The following is a 13,765-nucleotide window of genomic DNA, read 5'->3' as shown; positions in this document are numbered from 1 at the left end:
TATTTTTGTTGGTGGTTCTTTTGACCATTTGCAGCCTAAAGTGGTGCAGCTTAGACAGAGGTTGGCATATCTTTTGGGATTGTCATATCAAGATATACATGGGCACCCTGTTCACGCACAGTCAGTGAAAGGATAGGGGCACTTGTGGCCCTCTGGGGGTTGTTGGACTCTGGTCAGCCCCAGCCAGCATGACCAATGGTCAGGGATGATGGGAGATGTTGCCCAGTAACACCAGGAGGGCCACATGATGGTGAGCTGCTTTGAACTCGAAGGTCGTTGTCGGAAAGACGGGGTACATAATTAAATTTAATCAGATAGAAAAGCAAGTTCCCCACCCATGGTTTTGCAGCATGCAAAAACAAACCGGTGCAGATGTAACCATCCATTGCATGAACTCCCTGATGCCACAGGGGTTGTTGCTAGTGTTAGAAACTTGGGTATAAAAGCTAGGGGCCAAATGGCTTCTTAGCCCAAGGGCACAGTCCCCAAAATGGAATACAGTGGTACCTCGGGTTACATAGTCTTCAGGTTACATACGCTTCGGGTTACAGACTCCGCTAACCCAGAAATAGTGCTTCAGGTTAAGAACTTTGCTTCAGGATAAGAACAGAAATTGTGCTCCGGCGGCGCGGCAGCAGCAGGAGGGCCCATTAGCTAAAGTGGTGCTTCAGGTTAAGAACAGTTTCAGGTTAAGAATGGACTTCTGGAACGAATTAAGTACTTAACCCGAGGTACCACTGTATCTAGTGGTCATTTTTTGGGTAAGTCAGCTCCAAAGTCTTATTTTTCCAAAGATCGCCTGACTGTGATTGATTGCTGGTTCAGATGACAACCTTGAGCTCGGTTAAGAGCTCTGAGAACTTAAAGAAGAAAAGCCACTTGGAACAGTCCGTGTGTGTGTGTGTGTATACTGTTCCAGGATCAAGTGGGAGATCTAGATCTAGATCTAGATCTAGATCTAGATAGGCCTATTCTGACCTCTTTTTCTGAATGGGTGACTGCTACTCAGGTTGCACAGAAAAAGCAATTTGGTTCCGGAAATTCATTCCGATTGTGCAGATAAAATATAACTGGTAGAATTCTGCAGGATGGGGTATTAGTGTGTGAAAACAGTCCAGATCCAATGATCCCTAGGTGTGCACCTCCAGGTGGTGGAAATGTCAGGTGGCACCCAAGCAGCTTCACTTGGTCACACCAGTTGATAGCTGGATGCCAAATGCGCCTGGCGCCTGGCTAATTTTGAACACTGATGGTTGCTTCGTGGCCAGCGGTCAGGGGTAATATGGCTTATGGTCCATAAGATTCTGAAGAGTCACCTGCTCCCCATCCCTGGTCTTCATTGTGCATCAAGTTCGATGACATGACACATGTGCATTTTTGGTGCCGGGCAAAGCACAGAGGTCTGGTCTCCCGCAGTAAAATGTTCCCATAACCTAAACTTCAAGGTAGGCTGTTTTCTTTTGTTGAGCCCTCTTAGATTCTTTCATTAGCCTCCTGCCTTCTGGTTCCCAGTTTTACTAGCTAATTGGGTGTCCCTCTGTCTCCTAGCTCAGTGTCGACTCGTTGCCTAGTAGCTTGGTTTGATGGGATAAGATTCAGGATGTGGAATTCTTGTGCCTGACTGGTGTATTTATTCAAAGATGTGCAAGGGTCAGACATGGCATGGGAAAAATTAAGCCTCTGTGCCGTATGCATGCATTCCTCGGCTATCTTAATTGCTGATCTCTAGAGTGGGGATTGATGTACACCTCTTAACCCTCTACCATCTCTGAGGTGCATGGCTTTGAAAGCAAGGAGGTTGTATTTGGGTGCTAGCAAAATCCCCCCCCCCCCAGTTCCTAACAGGAACAGAACCCAAAACGCAAATTGGGTATCTCTTTGAATTGTGGAAGGGACTGGTCTACAAGAACAGGAGAACTTGCTGTGTGAAGAATTGTTTTTTTCACTCTTTTGCTTACTGCTACAAGTTTCTGAGTGGACACACTCTTAATTTGAGCTGAAATTAATGACTATCGGACCTTTCCCGATATCGTTGAGGGTGGACACTCACTGCTAGAGTAGAAGTGATTAGTGTTGTTGTCTAGTGAAGTAGACCATGGTTCACAAATGCCACAAATTTGGCAGACCTTTGAGGTGTCTTGAGACTCTGTTTCAGTGCAAAAAATGACTTTCTTGAGTGTGTGTTTGTCGGCTGGTTGTTTTATTTCAAAACAAACAAAAAAAAAACAACCACCCCAAAACAAATTTGCAAAGGGCCGTATTGGAATGTGGCAACGCCAGGTATGAAGTAACAGTAGCACTTTCAGCAAAAATATTCTGCTTTTCCTCCCTCCCCATCTGCCCGGGGTGGGGCAGGCCAGTAAACAATACTAAGAATGAGCAGGAACTGTTGCTATGCCTTAAAACAGAACATCTTCCCAAACGATTATGCAAGGCTGCAGTGAAAACATCCTCTTAACTGAAGGTAGCAGGAGTGACCATAATTGGCTCTTTGTTTTTTGGTGTGGTATGCTTCCAACTTGCTCTAACATGTTTTGGCTCTGTGCATTGACTCAGGAGGAGTGTTGCTGCAATTAATCCAAGGCGGAAGGCTGCCTTGACAGATAGAACTGCCTCCAAGTTGAGCTGAATGTATATTTATGTTCTGGCTCTGGCATCTTGTGCTCTCTCTCTCTCTCTCTGTGTGTGTGTGTACACTTGATGGAAGGAGGGTCCTCAAGTGTGTGCTTTAAAAAACGTCTGTATGTTGCGCAGGGAGAAATGCCTGTACAGTACGCAGCGCTAATGAAATATGAATGCAATAATAAATAACGATAATAAAAAAAGTTTGGCCACTCATTGCAAGATGGGGCACATGTCTCTACTTGCCCAACTTTTGCTTACTTTTCCAAGCATTTTCCCACAGTTATCAGTGAACGAAATGGAATCCTCGTCTGCTTTCAATATGAAACATATTTAGGCTGCAATCCAACACTGTCTATTTAAAAAGCAAGCTAGACTCCCCTCCCCCCCCCCCCCCCATTCAGAGGCTGCATGCTGAGCTAAGTCGTGAGAAATGAATTTGCTTTTGAATTCTTTTCGCTCTCTCTCTCTCTTTTTTTTAAAGTCAGCGTTATGCCTTACACCTTGCAGTTGTTTACTTTTCTTTCAGGGAAGCTGTTTGTCTCTGCAAAAAACCTAATTCCCTTCTCGCCACCCTTGCAAATGGATTGATAGCCAGTGCTAACAATGTCATTAGTCAAAAGGCAAACTTTAAGCTTATGAGTCACAACTTTCTTTTCTGCTGCCTGAGTTAGAGTCTTAAGTGTAATTTCCCTTTCGCCCACGTCCCACGAAGCTAAGGTGACTGAACACTGACACCTGGTCACCGGAATATTTTGGCACACTCCCAATGTGTAGGCTTGTGGAATTGTCCGGCTGAGAAACCAAGCTTGTTCATTGTGTGTGTGTCTAAATTTCTATCCCTTGTGGTCATTGTAAAAACTTCAGATTTTCCAACCACAACAACTTCAATCTTTGCATGACTACAGGACTCTTGGTATTTCTCTCTCTCTCTCCTTTTCTTTCTTTTTTCTTTTTAAAAAGACCATTTAAAACACAGACGACCACTCCAGATGTGTCAGGGGAAGGATAGTGACTGAAAGCGCCACACACCGGTTACATTTTAATGTGCAGAAAGATGAACCAGGGGCTGCCTTGGCATCGTACACCTGCGTGTCCCACAATTCTCACCAACATTTTACAGCATGTTGTAGCTTGCCGTCTTGTAAAATACATCACTTAAGACTTGTAGCATTTGATGGTAGGCTTCGTAGAAAACATCCCTGTCCCTGAATTATCGTGGGTTGGTGTCTGTGTCTCCTTCCTCCTCCTTGCCCCTCCCCATGCCACACTTTTAAATGAAGTTTTCTGAACTTGTGGGATGGAAGGAGGAGGGACACATGAAGAAAGTGTGATTAACTCTTGAAGATTTCTTTCTCTTTCTCTGCTCAAGGCTAGGGATAAAAGGTGCTTTGGTTTAGTTAGCATCCTTCTTGCCTGAATGTTTGGCTTGTGTACATCCCAAGTGCACAGGTGGCAGTTAGCCTTTTTATTTCTTCCCTCTTACTCCAAAGAGGTTTAGGGTTGGGTTGTGAAGTCCCCCACCCCTTTCCTTTTTCTTTTTAAGACTGCTTTATGCAGTTCTCTCCCTCCTCCTCCCTTCCCTTCCTAGATTCACCCGTCCTTTCCTTTAGTTACCTGATACTTGTGGGAGCAGCGATGGCTTTGCCACAGACAAAGCGTTCAAAGAGGTGCTGAAAAGCAGAGTCTCTAGAGATTACGGTTCTGAACCTTGACAGTTACAATCCTTAGCAACCTGGTTTGGGGCATGCAGAATGGGGAAATGTTGGGATCTTGCAAAAAAAAAAAAAAAAAAAAAAGGTTTAAACCCCCCCTTTTTTAAAAAAATAAATCCTCCTCCTTTGGGGGCCACTTTCCTTCCTTTACAGCGTGCTTAAGAAACCACAGCGACATCTCAGCTGTGCAAGGCCTCAAACGGTGGATGCAGAACTTCCTGGTTAAGAATGTGAGATGCATTAGCGATGACAAAGATAAAGAGACCTTTCACCTTAAATTGCTCGAGTCAGTCTGGATAAGGTAGCTTAGTCAGACTGGATAAGGTAGTTTAAGCAGCTGCAAGAGGATCACATTTGTCTCGGCTGTAATCTATTGCCTATTTATGTTTAGAGGAGCACATGATTGTCAGGAAAATGCGTGCAGAGTCATTTCTCCAAAGCACGCTCTAATAAAAAGATGGCAGTGGCTCCACTAAGCCTCATTACCACTATTTCTATTTTTTGATACTAACATGGTGTCTTTTTCTGTCTTTACAGAGATCCTACACGTTGCTCGTTGAAGCCTGGGATTACAGTAACGACAGTGTTAGTAAGTATGCACATGGCCTTTTTTTGTGTGTGTCTCCTCCGTTTGCCACCGAGCTGTCTAAAAGCAAGCAGCAAGGACAGCTTAAATAGAGGAATGGGCTGGATCTTTGCAGAGATTCTGGGTCGGAAGAAGTATGCACTGTTCCTTTATGGGAAGGGGCAAATGGAAGGGTATGAACTAGCCCCCTCAGACGTGGGAGCCTCCTGGCGTTTTGTAGTTCAAAACATCTAGACAGTTCCAGGTTGGGGCCTGGTGTGGAGCTTGTCTGTTTCAGCCTGAATTCCATGCAGGAGACAAGCTTAAAAAGGTAAAGGGACCCCTGACCATTAAGTCCAGTCACAGATGACTCGGGGGTTGTCGTGCTCATCTCGCTTTATTGGCCGAGGGAGCCGGCGTATAGCTTCCAGGTCATGTGGCCAGCATGACTAAGCCGCTTCTGGCGAACCAGAGCAGCGCACGGAAACGCTGTTTGCCTTCCCGCCAGAGTGGTACCTATTTATCTACTTGCACTTTGACGTGCTTTCGAACTGCTAGGTTGGCAGGAGCAGGGACCGAGTGATGGGAGCTCACCCCGTTGCGGGGATTCGAACCACCGAACTTCTGATTGGCAAACCGTAGAAGACAAACTTAAATTCCTCTAATTCCAGGGTGAGCTTCACTTGAGATGATCTGTACACAGCGAGGGTTGCCCAGTAAAATGGCAGCTGCCTGAGCCTCTGAGCTGAAAAGACCCATCTGTTTGGAGAAGCAATCTCAATGCTCTGTTAGAATCCACCAGTAGACCATGGGTCGGTTGGTGCATTGCCAGTAGTGGGTATTAGGATGATGGCGGGGAATGTCCCCCAGAAAATCGCAAGTGTTCTGTGCTTCCAAGTCGAGCTGAAATCCACAGATCTCCATGCAAGTGGAAGTTCTTTGGTGTGTTGTGGTAAAGGTGACTGGAAACAATGCTATTCAGCCTCCAGAGAGGCCAGGGTAGTCTTCCAACAACATCTCAGTTTGACATCAGCAACAATGGCACTACTTCAGTCATTTCTGTGCATGAGATTACGAGCAGTCCGCCCTGCCATTTCTCAGAAGGCTGCAAAATTGTGTGGAAATAAACAGGTTTTGCAGTGGACTCGTAGGTGCAGTCGATTCAGAATTTCTCACAAACAAGTGTGCTTTATAAAAACGCTGATTCAAAGAAACCATTCTGCAGAATCCTTTTCATCTTTAAGTAAAGCTTTAAAATTTGGTTCATGTGGTTGTCTCTGCTGTCCCTTTTCCATGACTCAAGGGGCATTCAAACTAGTGCCCCCCAGATCTTGCTGGATTCGCACTCACATTCACCCTATGTTTGCGACCCATGTGCTTCACAAACATCCTACAGCCCCTTCATGCAGTTTTGTTGTGCGAGCACCAATTTACAGATGACCTTTTGGCGGCTCCCAAAGCATACCCCAATCACAAACGTTGCGTGATTCCCATGTAGCGAAAGAAACGGACAGTGGGAATGGCACCGTGTCGAGATGGGTTTGGCTAAACTGCCATCGAAACTTGTTGCTTAATGGGCGTTTGATTAGATCCCTTTTCCCATAGAGATACTTTGGATCCCTTGTGAGTTGAATGTTTTGGCTCCTGAACGCCACAAACCAACCCAGAAGTGAGTGTTCTGGTTTGCGAACATTCTTTGGAAACTGAACTTCTGATTGGCTGCAGGAGCTTCCTTCAACCAATTGGAAGCTGCGCCTTGGTTTCCAAATGTTTTGGAAGTCGGACGGACTTCCGGAACGCATTCTGTTCGACTTCCGAGGTACCACTGTATTGGTTGCATCTGTAGCTGCCCTTGCTTTTCAGAGGTAAATGAGAGCTTGCGGTACTTTCTCCAGATGTGCCCCAGCCTCATCTCTTACTGCTGACACTGCAACTGCCTGGCGTCTTAAAAGGCTGCTTGCTATTTGCATCCTGGCCTATGCTCAGAAGTTGACAGTTTTCTCAGTCTTGCTGTTGCCCTTCTTAAACCATAAATATTCAACGGTATTATCTGTCATGACTGTTTGCACCAAGTTGGGCGGAAGGTTCTACTTGGGTTTCCCCTGTCAAGGCTAAAAGTATCCCAACTTTTTCAGGCTTTGCATACAAAAATGGCTCCACGGCTAGGATACAGGCAGGCCAAGTGACATGGCCAATATACGTACTTCAATTGCACAGAATAGTTTTCCTAACATATATGAAGTGCTTAGAGTAATTGTGCTTGACTTTAAGAGAATCCTGTAAATCTGGTGTTGCTACTATTCACATATCGCAGATGTGAATCATTTTATAGGGAAGAAAACTCAAATGATGTGCTCATTGTAAAACTCTTCTCTCCTATCCATGCAATCTTGGTCATTCTCTTCCCCAAATCATTGTGCAAAATTATCTTCCAGGGAAAGCTGTCTTAACAGCACCTGTCCAAATGGGTCTTGTTAGAGGCAGCTTATTAAGGTATCGCCATAAAGATAAAAACAAAATAAAAGACGTTGTTATGGTACTGCAAAAAGAGTCACCCAAACACTTTGGTTCCAGAATGAAGTGCATCTTACAATGGACACTGGTGACATTGGATGATGGATTGCACACAGATATACATGCTTATGTTAACCTCAAATGGAAAACAGGAGAAATCTTTTACAGGTGTTTCTGCATTGACCCCTGTGAGGAAATGCCTGCGTTTGAAAGACGCTGTTGTTTGCCGGAGGATCCCAGTCCTTTTCATTCAGAGCCTTTACTATCTCTCCTTTGAATAGATCTCATCTTTATTTCATGAAACCGAAATTTCCAAAGCTTCACAATGAGCCCTTTATTTTGCCTTAACATTCTGGAGGCAAAAGATGTCCTCCAACCAAAATGTCAAAATGCATTTTCTGAACCAGAAATGTTTGACCCAGTTCAGATGTGGCCCTGCATATGTTTGCAATTTAAACTTGCAATAGATTGAGCATTGTATATTTTAAAGGGATCACACTAGAGATCCCTTACAATGAAGAACGCCTCCTCTCTTTTTTTGTCTCTTATTTACTACTGGCAAACATTTACCAGAACTTGCTGGTGAATAGAGTACAAATTTCCTGCTTTTTGCTCTTTTAAAAAAATAATAATAATAAGATAGTTCAATTTCTAGAGCATTTTACAGATGCCTAGTGTGCTCTGATTTGCAATGAGTGCTTTGCCCCTTCCTGAAAGTGATTAACTTGGATAACCTTTTTTTTTTTTTAATTGCAAACCTCAAACTTGGCTAGTTAAAGAATCGCAGAACTGTAGGGTTGTAGGAAGGGACCACAAGAGTCATTTAGTTCAACCCCCTGCAATGTAGGAATCTTTTCCCCAACTTGAGGCTTGAACCCATGGCCCTGTGATTAAGAGCCTCATGCTCTACTGACTGAGCTATTCCAGGTGAGATGGTGAACACCAGTCTCCTAAACCAAATCAAACCAAAGGAACAGCTGGAAATAGTTAAGGGTGTGTCTTGAGGATGGGGGTCCTGTGGCCCTCCCAGATGTTATGGAACAACAATGCCTATTTTACCTGACCATGGGCCATGTTGCCTGGGGCTGTTCAGAACTGGAGTCCAGTAATATCCGAAGAGCTGCAAACTCTCCATGTAGCCTGTCTGTCTAGTCTTGCATCCTGTTTACAGCAGCATCCGGCCAGTTACTTCCGGGAAGCCCTCACGCAGGCATGGAGTCGACAGCCGTCCCCAAGCAAAGATGCCCTCTTATTCAAAAAGGCCAGAAAGATCTGTTATTGCTGGGTTAGCCAACGAGAATGCATCTCTGTGTGCCATTGCTGTGGTTTTCAGCTGTGCCATCCTTGTCCTTTGAGAACGTAACTGGACCACTGCTGCTCAGATGTCAGTGGCCCAGAGATGGAAAGAAGAAGAGAAGAATGGCAGATTAAGTTGATGGACTATGCCGAATTGGCAAAAACAACCAGAAGAATAAGAAACTGGGATGACCAAAATTTTAATAAGGAATGGGGGAAATGCATAATTTCCCTTAAAAAGCATTGTAAACAATTAAAATCATTAGTAGGATTGGACTAAGACTTGTAGTTCAATGTTGAATTTTGGGTATAATGGAGATTTAAAAGATTTGGATTAATAGAAAAGATACAGGAGGAAAAGGTTAATATAAGGACCCACAAAAGAGAGGAGGGAAGTTCAAGAGATTCCTTGGAATTCTCTTTTCATGTAGGTGGTTGGATAATGGATTGTAAATTTCTACAATCTGAAAAGCTAAATTATAAAGAAAAAAGAGAACGTAACCGGACGTAGGGTGGACCACCCTGTTAAGAACGGTACACAAATATGTGTGTTTATCGGTTTGGGGGCTGAAGTGAGGCAATAATAAATAACCATTAATGGATGAGAGCTTGGGAGGGCTTTCTTCAGATGCTTTCTGGCCTTCGTCTTCAAGCAGAAACTGCTGGATGTGCTCGCAAAGTTTGGTTGAAGTCTTGCCTTTCCTGATGCTATCTTTTGGCATCATCATCAGCGCCACCTCCTCTGGCCCTTGGCAGCTGTTCTTAGCTGATCAGGGCAGTGGTCATTGGTCGTCTGCTGGTAAGCAGCATGACCAGAGAACTTCCTCCAGTGTTTTACTTGTTGCTGCTATGTCTGACAAGCCATTCTGAAGATGGGACTCGTCTGAAGAAATAACTCCAAGCTCTCTTGTTCTGCCTTCTGATTCTGTAGCATAGGGGAAAATGTGTTGTCAGGATTTCTCCATAAATTGAAGTCAAGGCACTATATCCTGAAGATTTGTAGGTTTTTAGTGTGATGCATTGGTTTGTCCTCTGTAAGAGCAGAACTTTCAGGAGTCGGTACGTTTGTTCTCCATCTTGAGGTGTGTGCTTGGAAGAACAGGAATGTTGTGATGCAGTCGAGTGCCGTATTGAGCTTTGGCAGCATGTTAGACGCAGGTGTGTGCAGACCCGCATATCTGAAACCTGTTGTGAGGGTACAGTGCACAGCGATCCCTCTTGCTCTTCTGGCTTCGGGGATAGCCACGGAAAGTCTCTTGAGTGCAGTGGGAGCGCTCCTCCCTCTTCACTCAAGGGGCTTTGCGTTGCTTTCTTGTTTCTTGTTTTCCTCCTCTAAAAACTAGGTGTGTCTTCTGGCCGGGTGCTTCTTATAGAGCAAAAAATACGGTACCCATTTCACAACTGAGAGACTACAGTGGTACCTCGGGTTACAGACGCTTCAGGTTACAGATGCTTCAGGTTACAGACTCCGCTAACCCAGAAATAGTACCTCAGGTTAAGAACTTTGCTTCAGGATGAGAACAGAAATCACACAGTGGTGGCGTGGCGGCATCGGGATGCCCCATTAGCTAAAGTGGTACCTCAGGTTAAGAACAGTTTCAGGTTAAGAACGGACCTCCAGAACGAATTAAGTTCTTAACCTGAGGTACCACTGTATTCTTCAAACTTACACATGCATACTATAAGGGGAAGGAGCTTCTAAGCTACCAGAGTCCCAGGACAGCTTTTTTAAAAAACAAAACAAATTGACCACCGAAGAGTTTTTCGAGTGCTGGAAGGGGGCTGTGTTGGAGCATTTGCTTAGCTTGCCGAATGATCCAGGTTCAATCTGTAGCATCCACAGGGATATTTTGAAGGACCTTGAATAGCCAGCCTGGAGAAAGCTGCTCTCTGAGGCCTGAAAGAGCTGCTGCCTTCCAGGGGAGGCGATATCAGGCTACGTTGGACCAATGATTGTGACTCTGTGTATTATCTAAATTGGCTTCCTGTGTTTCACCTCCTCCACAGTGGCAGCCGGTCACATTAACTGCATTATCTTGTTCGGGCTCCCTCCCCTCACCCCCGCCAGTTCGCCAGTAGCTCCTCCTAACAGCCTGACACGACTCACCTAGTTTGTTCATTCATATATTGGATTTATTTATATCCACCTTCCCTCCAAAGTAGCACACGTCGTTTTTCTCCCCATTTACCTTCCCTGCAACCCTGTGAAGTAGGTTTTAGGCCGATGGGCTACGCCTGGTCCAAGGCCACCTAGTGAGTTTCCTGGCTGAATAGGGATTTTGAATCCTGGTCTCTCGGCTCTAACCAGTGTACCACACTGCACTGAGTTGCACGAACTTGCTCCCTGTTAACACCCAGTCTTCCAGCACAGTGGAGCTGAAATTTACCGTGCAAGTCTTACTGTGGTTTCTGTGATTCTTACACAGGCTATGCAGGGTTTGCAAAGTGAAGCCAAAAGCGTGTTCCTGGGAATGTAAATCCTTCCCCCGCCCCCTTCATTCAGTTCCTAATTGCTGCAGTTCCTCCTTTTTTCCCCCTTGATTCAAATCATATGATTCCTGTGTGCGGAACAATGAGAACTGTAAGGATCGCTTTCTCTCCAAGCTGGCTGACTTGACTCCTTGCACTGTCTGCCGCCATGGGATTGCCAGTCCTTAACCTTCCATCCTTGCGGCCCGGTAATGGCAGGTTTGTACAACTCTGAACTAATTTCCTTTTGGTTTCGTGCACGCTGCCAAGCGGGGAGAGGGAGCGAGGAATATGTGGAAAATCCTACCAAAGCTGCTTACGAGAGTGTCCTTGGTGGTGGTTGTTGTTGCTGCTTCCCCCTGTGTGGTTGCTAATAACTGGCCAGTAATGCCACATCCCAGGAGTCACTTTTCTCTGTGACGCCGCATGATCCCACTTAGCTTTCCCTGGACAGAGAATTGTGCGAAGAAGCATCGGTGTGAACTGGTCCATATGAGTGTGGACGTGGGTGGCGCTGTGGTCTAAACCACTGAGCCTCTTGGGCTTGCCAATCAGAAGGTCAGCAGTTCGAATCCCCATGATGGAGTGAGCTCCCGTTGCTCTGTCCCAGCTCCTGCCATCCTAGCAGTTTGAAAGCACGCCTGTGCAAGTAGATCAATAGGTACCACTGCGGCAGGAAGGTAAACAGCATTTCGGTGCACTCTGGTTTCTGCCATTGTGCCAGAAGCAGTTTAATCATGCTGGCCACATGACCCGGAAAGCTGTCTGTGGACAAACGCCGGCTCCCTTAGCCTGAAAGCGAGATGCGCGCCACAACCCCATAGTCGCCTTTGATTGGGCTTAATCATCCAGGGGTCCTTTACCTTTTTACCTTTGCTAATGAGAATGCTGAGTCAGGCCATTGGTTCTGCCTAGATCAGTATTGTCAGCACTGGCTGGAAGCATCTCTCCGGTTCAGACAAGGGATTCTCCCTGTGCTACCGGGAGATGGCAAGGATTGAATGCAGGAACATGGGGGCTCTCTGGCCCTACCCCAAAAGAGGCAGCCGTGGCCTTTGGTTGACAGCAGGAGCTGGAACACAAGGCTGGTGCTGGCTGAAAATGCATAGTACTTATTTCATGCTGGGTTTGCAAATAGCCTGTGACTGGCACTAATTTGAGAGTGGGGGGAGCATTTATGTCTTGCATGGTGATTTGCACCAGCATACAGATCCTTTCCCTGGAACCTGGAAGGCAAGCAAGACAAATGATTTCATATATTGTTGTTGTTGTAAACCGATGGAATTTATTTTGAAGGCTGGCATAGAAGTACCTTAAGTAAAAGAGTGTCCTATCCCCAACGATCCTTCTTTGAAAAGTGGGTGTATAGTGTCTATTCACCTTTTTCTCTCCCATACCCTCCAACATTTCTCCGATGAAAATAGGGACTCCTAAGGAAAAGCGGGAGGGACGCGGGTGGTGCTGTGGGTTAAACCACAGAGCCTAAGACTTGCAGATCAGAAGGTCGGTGGTTCTAATCCCCACGACGGGGTGAACTCCCATTGCTCAGTCCCTGCTCCTGCCAACCTAGCACTTCGAAAGCACGTCAAAGTGCAAGTAGATAAATAGGTACCACTCCGGTGGGAAGGTAAACGGCGTTTCCGTGTGCTGCTCTGGTTCACCAGAAGCGGCTTGGTCATGCTGGCCACATGACCTGGAAGCTGTATGCCGGTTCCCTCGGCCAATAAAGCGAGATGAGCGCCGCAACCCCAGAGTCGGTCACGACTGGACCTAATGGTCAGGGGTCCCTTTACCTTTAAGGAAAAGCGGGAGATATCGGAAACTGGGATAGCTTCTGTAAATCTGGGGCTGCCCCTGAAAAATAGAGACACTTTGAGGCTCTGCTGTCCCCTATTGCCCTGCTTCTTGAAACAGAGGTTGTCTCTGTGGTGGTTTACGTTTAAAAGGCCCTGGGTTCAGGTCCTGCTGCTGAAACCTCGTCCTATTGAAAGGTTCTCAGCTAGCCAAGCTGGGCATAGCTGTCAACTTTTCCCTTTTTAAAGAAGGAAATTCACTTATTCCGAATAGGATTCCTCGCAAGCAAAGGGAAAAGTTGACAGCTATGAAGCTGGGAATGATCCTGGCTTTGGGATGCTGGAAAGCCACCAGTCTTATGGAGTAGAAAACGCAGTAAACAAGAACAACAGCCCTAGTCCTTCTGAGTCAGGGGGTAAACTTGACTTCATGGGCATTCCTCATTTTGTTTAATATTTTGGATACTGCCCTGCTGCCACCTTACTAATACCTAAGCAATGTTGAAGCTAGCATGGATGCTTTCCCCCTCTTATATTTCCCTTCTCCCTCCTCCCTTAGTCTACAGAGGCAGCTTTTGGCTGTTTTATGATAGATTTTCAGTCTGCAGTCAAGCAGGTTGTAAGGTGCTGTCAGATCATTGAAGTCTCGAGGCCGGGCTAGCCAGCGAAATACCACAGATATGTACCAGGTCCCAGGCACGTGTGAAATATTAGGGTTTTTGCTGTTCTGTTGCGTAGCTGTTTCGGGTTTTCTTGAAAAGTCTGGAAGGCTGTCCTATAACCAGAGAGTC

The 13,765-nt window shown here is 45.8% G+C and overlaps 1 protein-coding gene across 1 annotated transcript in view; it reads left to right on the top strand.

Moving 5' to 3' along the window:
* The window catches only part of JAG1 (jagged canonical Notch ligand 1), a 69,210-nt gene that overhangs the window by 14,431 nt on the left and 41,014 nt on the right, over positions 1–13,765 (top strand). The window contains exon 3 of the mRNA XM_080998980.1: positions 4,875–4,926. Within this exon, the coding sequence (XP_080855106.1) occupies positions 4,875–4,926 (52 nt within the window). The remainder of the gene's footprint in view (positions 1–4,874; positions 4,927–13,765) is intronic.

This window comes from Podarcis pityusensis (genome assembly GCF_964106645.2).
Source record: "Podarcis pityusensis genome assembly, chromosome: 3".
NCBI lineage: Eukaryota > Metazoa > Chordata > Lepidosauria > Squamata > Lacertidae > Podarcis > Podarcis pityusensis.
This window is presented reverse-complemented; position numbering and strand designations above follow the sequence as displayed.